The 19652-nt window shown below is 43.3% G+C and overlaps 1 protein-coding gene and 1 non-coding gene across 8 annotated transcripts in view; both read left to right on the forward strand.

The window, feature by feature from the left end:
* MSRA (methionine sulfoxide reductase A) overlaps positions 1-19652 on the forward strand; it is a 321997-nt gene that overhangs the window by 149700 nt on the left and 152645 nt on the right. For all 7 annotated transcript variants that reach the window (XR_001156784.3, XM_012775454.3, XM_012775448.3 and 4 more), the window contains exon 3: positions 18896-19015. Coding sequence is in view for 6 of the 7 variants with exons in the window: in XM_012775454.3 (XP_012630908.2) it covers positions 18896-19015 (120 nt within the window). In the remaining variant the exon portion in view is untranslated. The remainder of the gene's footprint in view (positions 1-18895; positions 19016-19652) is intronic.
* On the forward strand, positions 4892-4998 carry LOC142864287 (U6 spliceosomal RNA). The gene has a single exon (XR_012914812.1). It is a non-coding gene; the product is annotated as a U6 spliceosomal RNA (small nuclear RNA).

The raw sequence follows: 19652 nt of genomic DNA on the forward strand, positions 1-19652 counted from the left end.
TATGTGTTTTTTGCTTCTTCATTGTGAAAAATGTCAAACATGTGGAAAAATAGACCAGTGTAACGAAGCCTCAGTCGCAAGGCCCACAGGTCCGGTGGTGGCCAGGTGCACCTCACCTGTGCGGCCGCGCTCCCCTCTCCTCTGCCCCAGGGGGTTTGCAGCGTGTTTCAGCTACCGTATTGGTTCTTCCTGGAATATTTTGGTGTCTGTCTCTAAAAGATACCTCTAAAAGATAAGAATGGTTTCATTTATTCTACCTAAAAGAATACTTTGTTAAAATCATCAAATGTCGGTGCATCCATATTTCCCTTAATGTCTCATTAATGCTTTTTAAAACCATTTGTTTGAATCACGAGCCAGAGTCCATACATTGCAATTAGTTGATATATTTAGTCTCTTTTGATCTAGAAGCTTGTCTCTCTCTCTTTTCCTTGCAATTTATTTTTTCAAGAAATTGGATAATTTATCCTGTACTGTTTCCTTCAGTCTGGATTGAATGATCACGCTAGTCCTCTGTTTTCCACAAATTGGGAGTTAGAATCCTGATCAGAATCTGTAAGTGGTGGTATATAAGTCATTTAATGACTGTTTTTGTTCTCTTTTGGTGAAGTTAGCAGCCTTTTGTTGGTCATTGCCTCAATCCATTATATTATTAGTGGCTGCAAGATATTCTCATTCTAGCATTTTCCTATATGCATGAGCTGGAATATTTCTATAAAAAGAAACTTCTCTTTATCAACTGGTTACTGTGAGATCCAGATTGATTAGGCAAACAAGATAAATGCTTGGTTTTTCTCATCTCTATCATTTTGCTCCAGATATCTGAGCACGGGCCGCATGTTTACTTGTGCGTCAGAAGCATAGATATGGATAGGTGTTTAAGTCAAAAGTGATTTAACAAGTGACGGAAATCTCTTTAGTTAGACTGAATGACCATCTTCACTTGGGCACTTAACCAGATTATTGAAATGTTAACCATTTGGTTGAATACTTGAAAATGTGATCGCGGCAGACACATTGCCTCAACAGACTTGGGAAGTGAGACGCAGGCGCAGAGTCAGGTGGCGGAAGGTAGTTTCTCCGGCAGAGCTGTGTCTAAGGAGCAGTGCTCTCTCTTGTTCCTGCCCCAGATCTTGTGGCCACGGGGCATGTTGCTGTGTGGGTTTGAGTCTCGGCAGCTCGGGATTAAAAAACAACAACGAACTCTACAGAGGGCTTGAGGGCTGGGGAAGGTTCTGGTTCTCAATATGCAGGGCTTTCAAAATATTGAAATGGTGCAAATGGATAGGCAGTCAAGAAATTACAAAACCTGCTCAGGAATGCTGCCTATGGCGAAGATTAACAGCTGGGCTGTTTCACCTGGAGTACTTTCGCTCGCCTCGGCTTAATGCTGGGAATGAGCTTGAGTGCGGCAGGAAACATTTATCAGAGTGCATTTTCCATGCTTCCAATTTTCACAGAGTGGGTGACACTGCCCGTGGTTATCACCTCCAAGTACTCTGGGGCTGAAGCAGGGGAGATATTTACTGACCCACTTATTTTTAAATCTCCTGCCTACCTCATGCATGGCTTTTTTTAAATAAGTAGTCTCAAAATCTTTTGGAATGATGCTGTGTATAAATAAATTAAATAAAAGTAAAATAATTCCCATGGATGAAATTTTGCAGGTCCAATGCAATGTACATTTTATTTTAAGGCAATCAAAATCAAACAGGGCCCAGGTCTGTTTTCCCAGGAATAATGAGGGATGTTACCACGGAAACCCTAGGACGTCCGGTCCAGTTGAAGCAACACGTTTGAGCCACGTCAGGAACAGACATCTAGCTGGGCATAGCTTAGGCCCAGACAGTGTGAATAATGATGAAAGATCCTGTGAGCATCCCCTAAACTCTTGTGTGCAGAGGACCAGCAGCAGTCCAGAATCTGTGTCATTATGTGTCCATAATTACTAGGTGTTATTGTACAAAACACTTTTCAGCTTCTAGTGTCATTGGTGTCTCCAGACTTAGAGGACAGTGGAAGCCAAGGCCAGGTCTCCACGCTGAGCGCGCTGACGTTGGGAGCAACCGGCGCTTGCCGGTGGGGGTCTGCCTGGTGTGGGTCTCACCGTACAGAGGGTGCGGGTCTCAGCTGCAATTGCACAGTTCGTGATAATATGGAAGGAATCGGTGATAGGTCATGGTAGACCTTACCAGGAGCAAACCAAAGAAAATATTTCAGAACTATGCCTCACATAAGATGGGTGAAAACATCCTCGGATGTGGCCTGCCAGGACCAAGCTTACTCAGGGATTAGCACCGTTTCTTTTGTGGGAAAAGAAATTTTAGCTTTTTTGTTCACATCTCTGGTCTCCCCTAAAAACCACCAAACAATCCTTTGAGTCTCAACTCTTTTTTTATGGGATGATCCTTTTCCAGTTTTTTGATTTCCACGATTCTGCCACTCATCAGGTGAGGATGAAAAGTTTCCAGTGGGGCCCGTGTTGGTATCACCGCTGACACCACGTGCAGATGTGGTACTTGGCGGAAGCTCTCTCGACCCTCTTTTCCACCAGCGTTCTGTTTCCTTGGCATATGGCCTTTGTCAGGGTGGCAGAGACCTTCGTATTGGGAAGGGTGAAGAGTTTGTATTCCCCTCGCAAGGAACATTAAGCGGGGATGGCTGGGGAGGGTCATCTGGGAAATTCCCAGGAATAACATGACACTAGAAGCAGGAGGTGACAGCCACCTGAGGAACAGGTGAGTTATCAGGAAAGCATGGGGACCGCTCCCCAGGGTCCCTTTCTCTTGGCTGCAAAACTTGTGACTGGTAGGTGTGTCCTTTGGCCAGCTTTGCAGCAGAGATGTGCAACAGGTTGGCCACAAGATGGAGAAGGCCTCATGGCATGCAAAAAAATAAGGGCTGCATTCCAAAGTGAATCGCCCATGCTTTACTCTCAGGCCAATACACAGGTCCGCAGTGACATACAGCAAACATCCGGGCAGTTGCACCAGCCAAATGGCAGATAGCTTTTCAATTGCTGTGGATGCATTGGTATCTCTATTGACATTTTTCTCCCTGTTTTTCTCTCCCATTTTTAATCTACTTCACAAGGAAGAGGCTGTAAAACACCACCACCAGCACCATCAGCTTTTCCATTTATATATCAGTTTGCGTATTATAAAGTATTTTCACATAGACATAACATTTCATTTGTTCTTTCTACTTAACTCTGAGATGAGAACCCTGAGGCTCAGAAAGCTTGCGTGGCTTTCCCGGGGTCTGCTAGTTAACGGTGGAGCTAGGTCTGCCACTCAGATTTTACTTACTCACTCCTTCATCAGATTGTTATTGCAGCAGGAGACAAACAAAATCTCTCCCCTCAAGGGGCTTGCACTCTAGCAGGTCGGGACAGAAAATAAGATAAATATGTAAAGCATTTGCTAGATCAGATTGTAATAAGTGTGGTTGACTAAAATAAAGTAGGCGAGAATAGGAAATGCCAGGTTGGAGTTGGGGTGAGGTTGCAATTGAAAAAAGGGTGGTCAGAGAAGGCATGAATGAGACAGTCATATTTAAGCAAAGACCAAAGAGAGGTCAGGGAGGTTGTCACACAGAGATCTGTGGGGAAAATGTCCCAGGTAGATGGACTGCAAGTGCAAAGGCCCTGAGGCAGGTTGGCCTGGTGTGGGCAGCACAGCTGGGGTGGAATGAGTGAGGGAGGAGGAGTAGCTGAGGTCAGAGATGAAGAAGGAGTTAGGTCATGAAAGGCCTTGTGGGTGATTGTGGGGACTTTGACCTTCATTGTGCATGCTATAGGAAGTCTCTAGAGGACATTGGGCAGAGGAATGACATATATGACACTTTTTTTTTCAAGAATCACTTTCACTGCTCTGCTGAAACATAGACTGTTAGGAGGCGAGAGGAGCAGCAGGAAGACTGTTTAGGAGGCCGCGGCCTCCCAGCCCAGTGCTTTTGGCTCGAACACACACTGCTTTCAATTAAAAAACAGAAAAAACTTTAACTATGCCCTTGTGGACCTTTCTCAAATGCTCCATCTTCATAGTTTTAGGTTTTCTATCCCTCTCTTTTAGGAATTTAAATAGCCCTTGTATGTGATATATTAGGTTGGCTATTATCAACAAGTCAAAAGTTGACGAGTGCTGGTGACGACTCCCACTGTTGGTAGGTGTGCATGCTGGTGCAGCCACTGTGGAAAACAGTATGGAGGTTCCTCAGGAAACTAGAAATGGAAATATCATATGATCCAGCAATCCTACTTCTGGGTAACGTCCAGCAGGAAGGAAATCAGCATCTTAACGTGGTGTCTGCTCTCCCATGGTCACTGCAGCACTATACACAACAGCCAAGATACGGAAACAACCCACGAGTCCACCCATGGACGGCTGGATTGAAAAAATGTGGCATATATACATAATGGAATACTATCCGGTCTTGGAAAAGAAGGAAATCCTGTCATTTGTGACAACATAGATGAGCCTGGAGGAAGCTATGTGCTGAGTGAAATAAGCCAAGTACAGAAAGACAGATACTGCATCATCTCACTTGTCTGTAGAATCTAAAAAAGCTGAACTCACAGAAGCAGAGAGTAGAATGGTGGTTACCAGGGGAGACATTGGTTAAGGGTATAACATTCTGTTAGACCTGAAGAGTAAGTTCTGAAGGTCCATTGTACAGCACGATGGCTATAAATAATAATAATGTATTGTACACTTGAAAGTTGCTAAGAATAGATTTTAAATGTTCTCCAAAAAAAGGTATGTGACGTTAATTAGCTTCATTTAAGGCACTGCACAATGTGTATATATATCAAAGCATCACACTGTGCACCATGAATGTATACAATTTTTATGTGTCAATTAAAAGTTAGCTTCTAGAATAATGACACAGCGTGCTCACTTTGGCGGCACGTATACTGAAATTGGAATGATACAGAGAACATTAGCATGGCCCCTGTGCAAGGAAGACATGCAAATTTGTGAAGCATTCCATTAAAAAAAGAGACACAGCTAAAAACAGATACAGATCCTTTGTAGAGAGTAGTTAGGTCTTATTATTATTGCTCTACTTTCAGATCAGTATTGCCTGCATTTTTAGATAGAGTGGATTGAATTGAACCACTCAGAGCCGTGTTGAACGTGTGCATTAGATCTCGTGCAGCACGGCTTGTTCCACGATGCGTGCAACAGTCAAGAAGCACTTCAGGTTGTACTTCTGCTGTACTCCAAGTGTGGAACGGGGCACAGGTCAAAGTAATGTTGTGATGTGATTTAAAATATGGAATCAGTGCTTAAAATAAGATTAAAATTTATCAATGAAGTAAATCAGCATTTGTGTACATCTTTTTTTTTTTTTTTGAGACAGAGTCTCACTCTGTTGCCTGGGCTAGAGTGCCATGGCGTCAGCCTAGCTCACAGCAACCTCAAACTCCTGGGCTCAAGTGATCCTCCTGCCTCAGCCTCTGGAGTAGCTGGGACTACAGGCATGTGCCACCACGCCTGGCTAATTTTTTCTATATATATTTTTAGTTGGCCAATTAATTTCTTTCTGTTTATAGTAGAGACGAGGTCTCCCTCTTGCTCAGGCTTGTCTTGAACTCCTGACCTTGAGTGATCCACCTACTTTGGCCTCCCAGAGTGCTAGGATTACAGGCGTGAGCCACCGCGCCTGACCTGTGTATATCTTTTAACTCTTCTAATTCCACAAACTGTTCAGATGGAATGTCAGATATTTGTTATCAGCCAAATTAATGTTTCAATTCTAACTCAGCTGAGTTCTGAACTTGAATAAGTCGCTGAACCTCCAGCTGATAGTAATTTCACCACTTCACACTTTCTCATATATCCAGCTGAAACTCTGCTCATCTTTCAGTTCTCCGTGGATTCCACTCCCCCCCCACACACCCCTCCTCTGTGCCTTTGTTCACCAGATACGGTTTATCATCTTGCACTATGGTTACATATCCAATTGATCATCTCCCTCTGCCCATCCTCCAAGCTTTTTGGTAATAGAGACTGGGTCTCGTATTGCCAGGGCCTGGTCTCAAATTTACCCCCTTAATCTAAACACTTGGTAGATGAATGAATGAATCATATTCTTCACATTGGTGGCAGAAGTGGGAGAAAATTCTTTATATCCAGTTGTTTAATTTACACAGAGTTGAGCAAGAAATAATTTTTAGAAGTTTAGCTTATTAAGGTAAAGAAGGTTTGAGAAGAGGAACAAAAAGAGAGAGTTTCAGAGAAGTCTCAAGGGAACTTCTGAGGACTTCGGCTATCAATAGGCCAACACTCTTTACCATGGCAGCTCTTCTTTGTGGTGTAGGTGTCTCCCAGCCTTACTTCCGGGCGCTTGTTGGACGAGTGACACTCAGGGGCTCAGAGAGGACAGAAGCAGGAAGCAAGTGCAAGGCAAAGGAAACCAGTATTTATTGACCGCCTACTGGATGCCAAGCAATGGTGAAAGGAAGATAATTTCAGGGGAGAAAAGCAGTTGAGAGAGAGGAAAGTGAAAGAGGAAGTATCGTAGTCATGTCAGAAAGAAGTGGAATGTAAATGACGGTGTGGGATGCCATAGGAAAAACAGGAAGTCTTGAATTGCCCAGTTTCACTGGAAGGCAGCCTCAGGCAGAGCCCGTGATGCCATAGAGGTACCTTGTTGCCTGTGGACCCTGTGGATTCTGCCATGAGTTTGAGCTAAGCTGCTGGCAGAGACCCACAGCTTCTGGTGTCTTTTTCCACCCTATTCCGAGAGCAAGAAGGTGCCTGACCCAGTCATTAGGGTCATGTGAATACTGCTTGGGTTGATGAAGACACTTAGCATCTCAAACCAGCTGTCTCGTCGGGGTTCCATGTAGGTCCTAGTGGAGTGAAAGGCCTGGCTTCTCACCAGCAGCTTTCCCAGCTCTGCCGTTCCTCCTGCCATGAAGTGCAGCCATCCAGGCTGACCGCTCCTGTTCTACTGACTCTCAAGAAAGCCAAGAAGAGGGTCACGTTGTGGCTGCAGATTGCTGTGGGCACCTTTCAGGAAGATTTCTCCATCTGGGGCCTCTTTCCCTCATCCATACATCCTATATTTTCTCCTAGGATTGGGCTGGAACTGAAATCATTCTACCGCATTGATCAACACCCACTGCAAATGTCACAATCATTTGTTCATTGAAATTCTGTGCATCTCTTACCCACTTCGGAAGGGAAAATCAAGCTCCAAGTACCTTAGAGAAGGGAGTGCCCATGGACAGACACATCTGGGAAATAGAACGCAACTAAAGGATGCCTCTTTGGCAAACCGAATGCCGATTTTTTTCCCCTAAGGTTTACTTGTCTTTGCCCCAGGCTGGCTGTTGGACAGACTTGTTGGGCCGTTGAAATCCCACAGCTCACTCCCAGCCTCCTGATCTTCAGCCTTTCACTCATGTCCTCGGGAGGAGTTTTGTTCTCTTGAATTGAGGTGCTGCTGGCTGTTTAATCCCTTGTCATTGTCTAGTCCATCCAGCAACCTCTTGCCTTCTGTAGCCTGGAGAACTGTGTCGTGTCTGGTGAGCTGTTTTGAGGAGCCTGGCTGTGCACATGCAGCTGTGATTCTGCCAAGGGTCCATCCCTGGGGCCAGCCATGGCTCCACTGTCCTTAAGAGATGCAGACACAAGGGCACGTTCAAGGAGAGCAGTGAGCAGACACAAAGCTGTGTCTGATGAGGAGCAGATGAAGGATGCAGCTTAGAGACGAGGCAGGCAGTCCAGGGAGTCATCAGAGCTGTCTTTAAATGGCCAAAGGGCCAGCGGGTTGTTAGGAGAAAGAGGGGCTGAATTTGTCTTTTGTGACCTCAAGGGAGGGAATTAGAGCAAAGGAGGGAATATTCTAGGGTTTTGGTTCAATGTTTGAAGAGTTTTTCTAGCTGTCATTGGATCTGCAGGGAGGGAACTAGGCTGCTTCGGGAGACAGAGGGAAACTTGAAACTTTGGACAACTGCGATGCCAAAGAAGTTTTGAATGTTCACAGGGCATTGAAGCTACGCAAGAGGAAGGTCCCTTCCAGCCTTGGAATTCTGGCCCATGACCCCTCTGGGTAAATATAGACCTGGTGCTCTTCAGAGAAGGTGCCCAGGGCCAAGGCTGCAATGCATCAAGTGTGTAAGAAACCTGCAGCTGCATTAATCACAGTCCAAAGGTACAGGCGAGTGTACATGGGCATACGAGTATGTTTCAAATTAGGGAAGAGACTGAAAAGAATAATTAATCAAATTAAAGCAGCATTAGGACCTGACGTGGGCAGAAGGTAATTACTTGTCATCAAGTACCGAAAATATCAATCAGCCTCTAATTGCTGTATGGCTTCTTTTATCAGCAGCAGGTATTTTAAAATTTTGTAGTTTTCAAGCAAGAGTGGTGATGAAGGTACCTGGTTGAATTATTTAATGTGATGTAGGTTTTTGGAAAAGTGAAGCTGAAACCTTGCATTTTTGCCCTGTGTTCGTCTTCCCTGGGCGTGAATCCTAGCATCTTACAGCTGGGATCCACCTTCGAATCCCCCCTCTCCCGCCCCTCCTTTGCTGGTGGCTGACCAGCGGGATGGGCCTCTGGCCACATAGTCGTTGTCTGGGAGTGTGTGTCTGTGGCGGGGGCCGGGTCCTTCTCGTCCCGGGTCACTCAGGTCTCTGTGGAGCTGCCTTCTAGAGATTGCCCAGGACACCCCTCGTCTCTGCCGAGGTTCCCCTTCTGATAAGGGCCCACATCTGTCCAGCTGTGGGCGACCTTGGGTGCCGGTTCATTGTTCTGGTCGGAGCTCTCATCTGGGTGTCATCCTGTGCCTTCAAGAGGACAGGGAGCCAAGGGAAGGAGCACGTTGGAAATGTGCTGCACGCAGTAGGCTGTGTGGGCTGCTGACTGCATGCCTGCTGTAGCTATATCCAGTAAAAGCCCATTCCGGAAAAAGGCCATTCTGATAGTGCAGTCCATGAAATCATGCTCCCTTCCCCGGGAGCCGCATGAACTTTATTTCTCATGTGCCGATGAATTCTTTGTAGTGAATAAACGGGTACCACAGCACCGTCCTTCAAACCCTGCACCTGTTGGGGGTGGCTCCTCATCCAGCTCACTTGCAGGTGTCTGTGGCTGTCCACAAAGACCCCCATCCGGAGCTGTCCACAGGGAGACACAGTGGAAAGAACATTAGGTTTGATTTCCAGGTGTGCCTGGGTCGGAATCCTGGTCGGCCCTGGTTCTGTGTCTTTGGGCAAGTGACTTAACCTCTTTGAGTCTCTGTTTTCTCATCTTTAAAGTGGGACTAATAGGGTTATCGGGGGATGCCCCGTGTCCAGGGCTGCTAGTGTGATTGATGGTTTACAGCAGGCATCTGGGAAATACAAACTTCTATTCCTTTCCCATAACTTCCTTTCTCTTCCTGTCATATAAGGAAAAGGATACCAGGTTACTAAGTATATGTAGGAAAAAATTTATTTGCCCACTGATCACAATTACAAAGTCACAGTTAAAGTTGAGAAGAAGAAAAGAGATTTCAGTTCTCTTACGATTCATGCCACAGAGACATCAGATCATTTGCTGATGAAGTTGGGTATTAGAAATAATGTCGTTAGAAATAACTTTTCAGGTGACAGATTTAGCCTTCCATTGTCCCAGCGTGTGACCCAGAGACACACAACACACCGTGCCCTTGGTTGCAACTTGTGTTCTTGCAGGTTTGGGGTGACGTGACCTGGCTGGTGACATAGGGCAGGAGGCAGTGAGAAGGCAGATAAGTGAAGCAATGCTAAGCTTTTAAAAGGTTACGGGTTCAGAGCAGTCATTAGAGAAGGGAGTTCCGAGCTGGGTGGTAACCAGAGAGTTACATGCTGGAGACATGGAGAAATGGGCTCCGAGAAACCCCGTAGGCAGAATCCTCGAGGCTGCAGCGCAGGCTGTTGCATCTGAGGGCTGAGGGGCCACTCTGAGGCTCTGCCAAGGACGCTGTGATGCTCAGAGACCAAGGGTGATGTGGCCAGAGAAGCAGCTTTAACCTTGGGTGGACTGAGAGGGGGAGTTGGGAGGGTGTGCAGTAGGGGAGGGCAGGCAGGGAGAATGGGAGAAGAGAACGGAATCTACCGTGTTTCCCTGAAAATAAGCCCTACCCATAAAATAAGCCCTAGCAGGATTTCTAAGCATGTGCGCAACAGAAGCCCCACCCCGAAAATAAGCCCTAGTGACGGGCGTGGCTGCGCAGTGCAACTGCACAACCCATGCATGTCGTCGCGGAGCGGTGAAGAAGAAGAGCAGCCCTTCTCATCTGCCCCATCGTGGCAGCTGCTATCCCAGAGGTGACCGGAAAGGTGCTGGCAGCCCCACCAACAAGGTCGGCTCCCCCTGTCAGGTCCCGGCCATCCTGTGCGTGCTGCAAGCTGAGGCTTTGAGGGGAAAATAACACATCCCCTGAAAATAAGCCCTAGGGTGTCTTTTTGAGGAAACATAAATATAAAACCCTGTCTTATTTTGGGGGAAACACGGTAATTTATGAAATTCCTTCAACAACTCTGTGAATAATCACCTTTGCATTCTAAGTTGATAGATGAGGAAAGCGAGGTTTAGAGAGTGTAGGGAGCTTGCCCGAGGCCACGCAGGGAGTGTTTCAGCACACAAGTCTGACTGAAGTCCTCCACATTCAGTACTTCTGAATCCACATCTACAGCCACCCAGGAATTTGAAACAGGAAAGGGAAAGGTGAAATGAGAACTACATTCCTTTCTGTGTTCAGCTCTGCATTTTTTCCCCATATAATCACTGACTTTCTATTTTGAAGGCCTCAAAGGAAGGGCTGAGTTCTCTATACACTGGCATTCTGGTTTCTAGGAATCCCTCTGTTATGAGCTCCATTATATACATTTATCATTGCATTGATAAAGATACTGTTAAATTGTCAAAGAATTTCAGTTCAATTCAACAAATTCCTCCCTACCCCTTCCTCCCAATCCCACCACATCCCATCCCCGGAGCCTCATGTATGCCAGGTGCAATGCCAGGTGACACAAGGCAAGCAACCATCAGGGAGGTAGAGTTTACTCCATGTTCGGAGTTCACTGTGTAGGGAGTGGGTTACAGGGACACCAACAGTCATTCCATAGGGTAGACTGTGCACATGCCTGAGTTAAGAGGACTTGGCAATGCTTCGGGTCCCAAAGGAGAGATTGTATCTGGTGGGCATTCTGGAAAGACTTAGGGGGAAGGTGGCATCTGGAGATTCTGGGTGGATGGGTGGGGTTTCCACTGGAGGACACAAGGTGTGGGCCAGGACAGGGGGTGGTCACAGGACAGAGGTCCAGTTTGGCTGAGGGAAGGGTGTGGGTGTTAGAGTTTTAACTGCCTTAATATTTTGGTTATAAAAAATCACTGGAGAAAATTTGGAAAATATATGAAACCACAAAAGATAATAACAAGAGGCAACTATTATTCCAATGTTTTAATGTATTTTTTCCAGACTATCAATCAATCTATATAAACATTTTTTAAAAACTTCCTTTGATTATGACAGTTGGAATTCATACTTACAGAAGTTTGGAAAATGCTAAGGAGTATAAAGTAGAAAATAAAAATCACCTGTGACCATAATCGGAAATAATAACCACTATTAACATTTTGGTTTATTTCTCTTGAATCTGTTTTTCAGTGTATATATATATATGTGTGTGTATATATATATACATTAAATCAAATATGAAAAATTCCGATACTTTTATATTTTGCCTTTTTCTTCTTTTTTTTTTTTTTTTGAGACAGAGTCTCACTTGTTGCCCAGGCTAGAGTGAGTGCCGTGGCATCAGCCTAGCTCACAGCAACCTCAAACTCCTGGGCTCAAGCGATCCTCCTGGCTCAGCCTCCCGAGTAGCTGGGACTACAGGCATGCGCCACCATGCCCGGCTAATTTTTTCTATATATATTAGTTGGCCAATTAATTTCTTTCTATTTATAGTAGAGACGAGGTCTCGCTCTTGCTCAGGCTGGTTTCGAACTCCTGACCTCAAGCAATCCACCCGTCTCGGCCTCCCAGAGAGCTAGGATTATAAGCGTGAGCCACCGCGCCCGGCCATGCCTTTTTCTTCTTAACATTATATTTTGAACATTTTTCCATGCCATTAAATAATCTTAGAAAAATGGATGCATAATACTATACTCCAAATTATGGGTGGATCACCATTTATGAAATACTTTCTCTGATAGTGGATATTTAGGTTGTTTCACATTTTTTATTATTATAGATAATGCTGTTAGAAACATTTCTGAAAATCAGTGGTTGCCTATTAAAAATATCTCCTAAGCACTGTTTCTTCAAAGTGGAGTCACAGGCTCAGAAGACATTATTAAGGTTCTTGCATCCTGTTGGTTCGTGGCTTTAGAGAAGGAAAATGACATGTCTGAGAGCGAGCGCATGTAGTGGAGACCAACCTGGAAGGGAGGAGGAAGACAGTGACGGTGACACAGCCAGCCAGGAGGAAGAGGAGGCTGTCGTCATCCAGCCGGGAAGGGAAAAGAGAATTTGTGAGATGAGGTCACTGTTTAGGATGAGACAGGTAAGAGGGAGGACACAGGGGTGACTCCGAGCTTTCTCATTGAAGGTCTAGGAAAATGGCGACGCAGTGACAACAAACAGAGACATCTGAAGAAGATGCTGGCCTGGTCATCAGTTTGGTGTTAGCTGTAATGCGTTTCAGGTGTCGGGGGGCCCTCTGGGTGGAGACTACCCTGCAGGGAGTTGGCGGTGCCTGCCATTGTGAAGTTTTCTTAGGTGCCTGGTCAGGGGTTAGGCCTCTCGATTTCAGAGTCATTTTCAGATGGATGCTATGTGGTTTGAACTATATAGAAAAAAAAGGCTGCTTTAAAAGTATAAAAAGGAAAGTGCAAAGTGTATACTTTACAGCAAGCTGACACAGGGGAAGCGATTTTGTTGCCCCTCACGCCGGCAGCGGGGAAGGAGCTGGGACAGAGTGCACAGCCTCGGAGCAGGACGGCCGGGCCCCTTTGGCTGTGGGGTCTAGCTTTCTAGGATCCCAGGGGTGGAGGCGGCCCTGGGAATTATTGTGAGCATGGCTGTGTTCTGCAAGAAGTGGCAAAGCAGGGGAGAGAGCAGGGAGAGGGAGCATTTGGATAAGACGCCGGAGGAACATGTGGTGTCGGCACATGTTCTAATGGGAGGCCGGCTTCCCTGTTGGTTTCCACCGTGACAAGACAGACTGCTCTTCCTACCCCATCTGTTGTCTGAGGGTTTGTTATTCACTGGTACCCTTAGCAGGAAGAGTTGGAGAGTGGGGCATGCTAGTTAACAGGGAATAGGGTGTGCTGGTTAGCAGAGAACTGGGTATACTAGTTAGCAGAACTTGCCCCAGCCAGTTTGTGCAGTGAGCCCCTAAGGACATGGCAGGTCTGGAAGACTGCCTTTCGAGAGCTGTAGTAGTCAGCCTCTCACTTATTTTTAGAAAATAGCATTTTAACAATCACAGATCTTTACTGGTCAGATAAAAAATTTGAGTGTCAGTATGTTTTGTAAAAGGGCTTTATGAAAATTTGAAGTTTCTTTAAAATCTTTCTGAAGATTTCATGTGTGTATCACAAATCCTAAGGGAAATAAAATAATTCCCAGAAATATAAAATATCCCACAGACACAGATATTCACTAGAAATGACGAATAAAAAGTTTGACTAGAAATGCAGGAATCTAAAGGTAATTCTAAATAAAAAAAAAATCCAGTGAGACTTTTGGTCTCACATCTTATCAAGGGATGATTGTGCCAAAAATGTAAATCTGATACAGTGACACAGTTGTAATTTTGATATGTTCTTTAAGTCGCTGAGTGGTTAAATCATGGTGTACGTTTGCACATTTTTTCCCTTCAGTTCAAAACTTGATTCCTACAGAATGTAGATGGCATTTTTCTGTTCCTGGAGGTGGGTGGTGGTGGCAGTGACAAGTGAATTTATTGCATCTGTGACTTTCAAGGGACAGTTCTCAGACTATTGTCATCAGCTTCACCTTGGGATAAAATATTCTTTAAATAACAATATAGATATTTCCTGTAAAAAAGACCTCTTATGCTCTAATTCAGGCTCTCTGGGGATCATCTATCTCTTGGTACAGCCCCTGCTACAGCAGGTAACCCTGGGAGCTCGGATTACCTTCATGTAGGTGCAACTTGAACGTTCTTCTTGTTTCCTTGCCTTCTGCCCAAGGTGACATACACGTGTGTGTGCAATAGCTAAAAATGAGCCTGAAAACCAAAATTCCAAAGCATATGAATAATCCAATGCTAAGAAAGAAGCCAACAGTATCAATAAATGAAATATAAATTCACTCATGAAATTAATTTTGGGGGACAAACTGAAAAACATTTAAAAATTTATATGTTTAGGATATTCAAAGGGATAAATAAAGAAATAACAAGAAAGTATGGCAGAAAATAGGCAAAATGAAAGTACTAATTATAAAACCTGGAATTTAAAAAATAACTATTGAAATAATTCTACAGGTGGAATTTTTAGATTGATTCCAGTTGATGAAGGACTCAGTTCATGGTTCTAGTGAATAGTTCTGATGCAGGTAGAGCAGGGAAAAGGGGAATCAGTCAATCAGTTAGCAAATAAATAACACAAGGATAAATTGAGATGTCCCAACTGACATGTAAAAGGAGTTCCAGAGAAGTTGAATGGGAGAAATGGTAGGGAAGCAATATTTGAGAATATAATATTAATAACTGGGGATTGTCTAGAACTGAAGACATGAATCATCATATCAAAAGTACATTTTAAGCCCTAAGAAAGATAAATAAAATTTATTGACGCTTGGATATGTCATAATTAAACCCCAGAATACTAAGACTCATGAAAAGAGTCTTAAAAATTATAAGAAAAGACAGATTGCCTACAAAGGAATGACTGTTAGACTGGCAGCAGACTGATCAGTGCCAATGGACATTAGAGGACAATGGAGTATCATCTTTGAAGTACTGATGATGTCTCGCTAAATTATGTTATAGCAAAAAAAAAAAATAGGTAAAAAACGTATTGATGAAATCTTGAAATTTATACCTAGCTAAACTTTCCATTTAGTGGGAAGGACAAAATAGAAATATATATTTTTTTATTTTAGACATTTTGGTTACAGTGTGTATCTTTGCCTCTCCCTAAAAAGGGATAGAGGTAATCCCTTCCCCCCTACAATGGTCACCACATCCTTAAGATGTGGGTCTCCCCCCTGAAATCCCTATTGAACACTACCATTTTTGAGCACCGTAGTTTTAGTCTGTCAGTACCAATTTGATGGTGAGTAGATGTGTACCCCATTTTCCAGGTCTTGTGTCGTCTCACTTTGTATTACGGGTTTAAGCTTAATCCAGGATAGCATAAATGGTGCTAGCTCACTATCGTTTCTTAGGATTGAGTAATATTCCACTGTGAGCATATACCACATTTTAGTTGTCCACTCATGAATTGACAGGCACTTGGGTAGTTTCCATGACTGTGCAATAGTGAATTGTGCTGCCATAAACATTCGGGTGCAGATGTCTTTATGATAGAGTGACTTATGTTCTTTTGGGTAGATGCCCAACAATGGTGTTGCTGGGTCGAATGGTATTTCTATTTCTAGCTGTTTGAGGCATCTCCAAATTCTTTTCCACAAAGGTTGCACTAATTTGCAGTCCCACCAGCAGCGTAAGAGTGTTCCTGTCTCTCCACATCCTCCCTAGCATTTGTTGTTTTGGGATTTAAAATAGAAATATTTGAGACATGAAAAGACTTAAGAGAGTTCATAACTCATAGACACTTACTAAAAGACTGTTTAAAAGATACATTTCAGCAAGACAAAGAAGTAATTTAAAGGCAAATCATGAGCTATAAGAAACAACGGGTTCAAAAATGATTAAAAATGTTGATCATTGAATCAACTGTCCAAAACCTAAAGGGTCATTCTGTGTGAGGGGCCTTGAATTTGGGAGGAAGGTAGAAATACTAACTTCAGACTTGGTTAGGAAAACACGATAGTGAAGTATGTATATAGAAATAGTAAAGGTAAACCCTAAAAGAACGATATATATATATTACCTCCATATCAGTCAGGAGAAGTCAGCAGTGGCCATACATTTCTCTCAGAGTAAAATTCAAAGTCCTTAATGATCCCACAAGGCCCTACATGATCTGGCTTAGCTGATTTTTGTCCAACCACTGCCTCCTTGATCACTCCACAAAAGCAATGCTGGCTTCCTTCCTGCCCTTAACCATAGCAGCGCCTTCTCCATGCCTGTGTGGGACTGTCGCCTCTGCCCTTTCCCTGGGTGTCTGAACGCGGGGCTGCCTCATTGTCTTCAAGTCTGTGTTTGCAGTCACTTTATCTTTGAGTCCCACCCTGGACACTTATTTATTTATTGAGATAGAGTCTCACTCTGTTGCCCCGGCTAGAGTGCCATGGCATCAGCCTAGCTCACAGCAACCTCAAACTACTGGGCTCAAATGATCCACCTGCCTCGGCCTCCCAGAGTGCTAGGATTACAGGCGTGAGCCACCACGCTCGGCCTTGGACACCTAATTTAAAATTGTGCCCTCCAGCCCTCCTGATCTCCCTGGCTTGCTCTGATTTGCTTTCTTTTTTTTTGCTTTATAGCTCTTTTTACCTTCTAACTTACGATCTCATCTCCCTATTATCTTCAGTGCTTCTTATCTGTCTTTCCCCACTAGAGCTATGTACCAAAGAAGCTGTGGGTCCGACTGCCCATCCACGTGGTTTGCTCATGCCCCCGGTCCTGCCTGGGTGTGATCCCAGATGGACAAGTCCTACTTTATGATGGGGGGGGGGGAGCGAACCCACATGACCTTATGCTTTGGCAAGTCTAATGGGACTTAGCTTTTGATCAGAAGTTGCAGCCACATGGTCCCCTTGTGTCCTGTGGTTGAGCACTTTGCAATAAGCTTCACTAGCACCCAGGTCATGGTCTTGAAATGCTTTTTCCCGTTTAAAGAAATAGGCTTCTTGGAGAAATGGTCGAATCTGAGTCTAGAGCAGGAAATGTACAGGATGAGCCTGGAACATCCTATCAAACTGGAGCACACGGAAGCTCCTGGGAGCCTTGTGGCCGAGTACCTTCAGCAGAGCTGCACAGTTCACATTTTGCCTGTCCTTCTCCAAAGAGTTCCTGTCATCACTCCTCATCCCAGGGAATGCAATGAAGTGAAATAGTGAATAGTGAATCCTTTCGCCAGAGACCTGGAGATACTTAATTTTTGTAGACACTAAGTAAATATTTATTTATATTCACTGGTAGCAAACAATTCACTTTTAAGCAGGAAAAATGGTATAGCAGAGTGTAACTCAAATGATGCATGTGCTTATGTTATTTCTTTGAATTTTTTGCTTTTCTTTAAAAATGTATATATTTTTCATTTTTAAAGTAATAGTAATTTATTGCAGAAAAACTTGAACAATGAAAAAATATTCCTAAATCGCCACCACTGTAATATAATCATAGTAATAACTTTAGTATCTTTCCTTCTAGTCTATTTTGGTGTGATTTTTTTTATAGTTATAATAAAAACATGCACATAATTGTGTTTTTCCTTTTTAATTTAGCTTTGGATAATTATGATAGAATCATATACATATTTCTGTGTTGCAATATTAACACAACAGTAATTTTTTTGCTGCAACGAATTTTATTATTTGGCTCTATCATACTTTTTAACTGTTAACCTATTTTTGGTTAGTAGATTTCCCCTCACATTTTAGGCAATAGAATATTTTTGTACAACATTATTTCTTTTTGGGTTTTGTTATTGCTTTGAATTTTTGTTGTAGAATATTAACAAGTGTCAAGAATTTCAGTAAACTCGTAGTTTTTCTTTTATCTGTGTTATCGAATCTAGCAAATCAAGTGATTGTGAGAGTCAAAGGCATATCTTAGTTTACCAACTGTTGTTCCACCCAAGGTCTTAGCCCTCTGTGACTTCCTAAAGCCACATAAAACGTAAGTGAGGCAGTAATCTTGCTAACATCCACAGATGGGCCACAGAACAGCAGTTGTGCTGGTTAATTTAGAAACTTACAGTAGGAAATGGGGGTTCTTTATTTGGTGCCCAAGGAAATGCAAAACGGCATTCTTGATATGTGTGAGGATGTGCATTCTTGGGAGATGGGCCTTGATTTTTATTGTATGTTCAAAGGGATCCAGTCACTACTGGTATAAACACAATGTTTGCTAGTTGAGTGGAATGCTCATTTTTTGAGTTTGATGTTATTCCCTCCTTCTCTGCCTCCCCTCCACACACACCCACCCTGATTCATTGTATTTGGAAATAGAACTCAGAAAAATATACTTTTGGGTGAGCAGTGATTTATTCCATGCAAGTTTATAGTAATTTAAAAAAAAAATTTAAAAACTGAGCACATATGTGAGATTGTTAACTGCAAATACTGTATCGATCTATGTTGATTTTGGAAGTTTTCCCACTAAAATAAATAATTTAATAACATAAATCTTCATTAAAATATTTTCTTTTTAATAAAAGCATGACCAGAAAGCTGATCATTAAGTAAATTTCTATTAATTCAAGTTATGAGTTGAGTGTTGAATTTATTCATAAAATATAATTATTCTTTTACTATGTTATTTGGAAAGGTACAGATTTACTAACTCTATTAAATTTGAGGCTTTCTAAGTTTTTGCATAGCTGAAGCAAAGAGATGTTTCTATACAAATAACATTAAATAAAATTATTTACCAGTATTATAAACTTTCCTTCTTTAAAAGTAAATCTTAGTCATTTTTGATTACCAAATGACAGGAGAAACTTCTCTTTTCTAGTCGAACAGGTAATATGTAAGGACCACCTTGTTTTGGATAAATGATTAATTGGTTTTGTTTTTTTTTAAGGAATGGGCTGTTTCTGGGGAGCTGAAAGGAAGTTCTGGATCTTGAAAGGAGTGTATTCGACTCAAGTTGGTTTTGCAGGAGGCTATACTTCTAATCCTACTTATAAAGAAGTCTGCTCAGGTAGGAAGAATTTGCATTGTCCTATTAGTAGGAGAAACAAGGGAGGCCTTGTCCCTGCTGTTGGGTGACAGGTTATTTAAAATGGAAATGCAATTTTTATACGTTTCCTCAGTCTTTACCATTTCTGTAAATATGCTTATTAGCCTCTCACTTTATATTTTTAGAAAATGATAAACTTCCTATGAAATGTATCATTTAACTTTTGCTGTGGAACAAACACCCTAAAACTTAGGTGGCTTAAAACAGTCATTTTATTAGCTTATGATTTCCGATGATCCCAAAATTAGGCTGTGCTCAGCTTGGTGTTTCTTCTGCTGGTCTCCCCTGGACCTACTCCTCTGTGGCTTTGGTCAACTGGTGGGTTGGGTGGGGGCTAGTTGGCCTAGGCTGGCTTCACTCATATATCTGGAAACTGGTGCTTACTGTTGGGGAGATGACGGGGACGATGGACCACGTGTCTTCAGCACGCTGGACTGCGCTAATTCATGTGGTGGTGGGTGCAGAGAACCCAGGAGCAGCAAGAGAGGACGAACTTGTTCTCTATGTCAGGTTTACTATTATCCCATTGTCCAGAGCAAGTCACGTGGTCTAGCCTAGAGTCGATGTGGGATGGGCTCCCCAAAGGCAGGGAGACAGG

Source organism: Microcebus murinus, chromosome 24 (genome assembly GCF_040939455.1).
Source record: "Microcebus murinus isolate Inina chromosome 24, M.murinus_Inina_mat1.0, whole genome shotgun sequence".
Classification (NCBI taxonomy): domain Eukaryota; kingdom Metazoa; phylum Chordata; class Mammalia; order Primates; family Cheirogaleidae; genus Microcebus; species Microcebus murinus.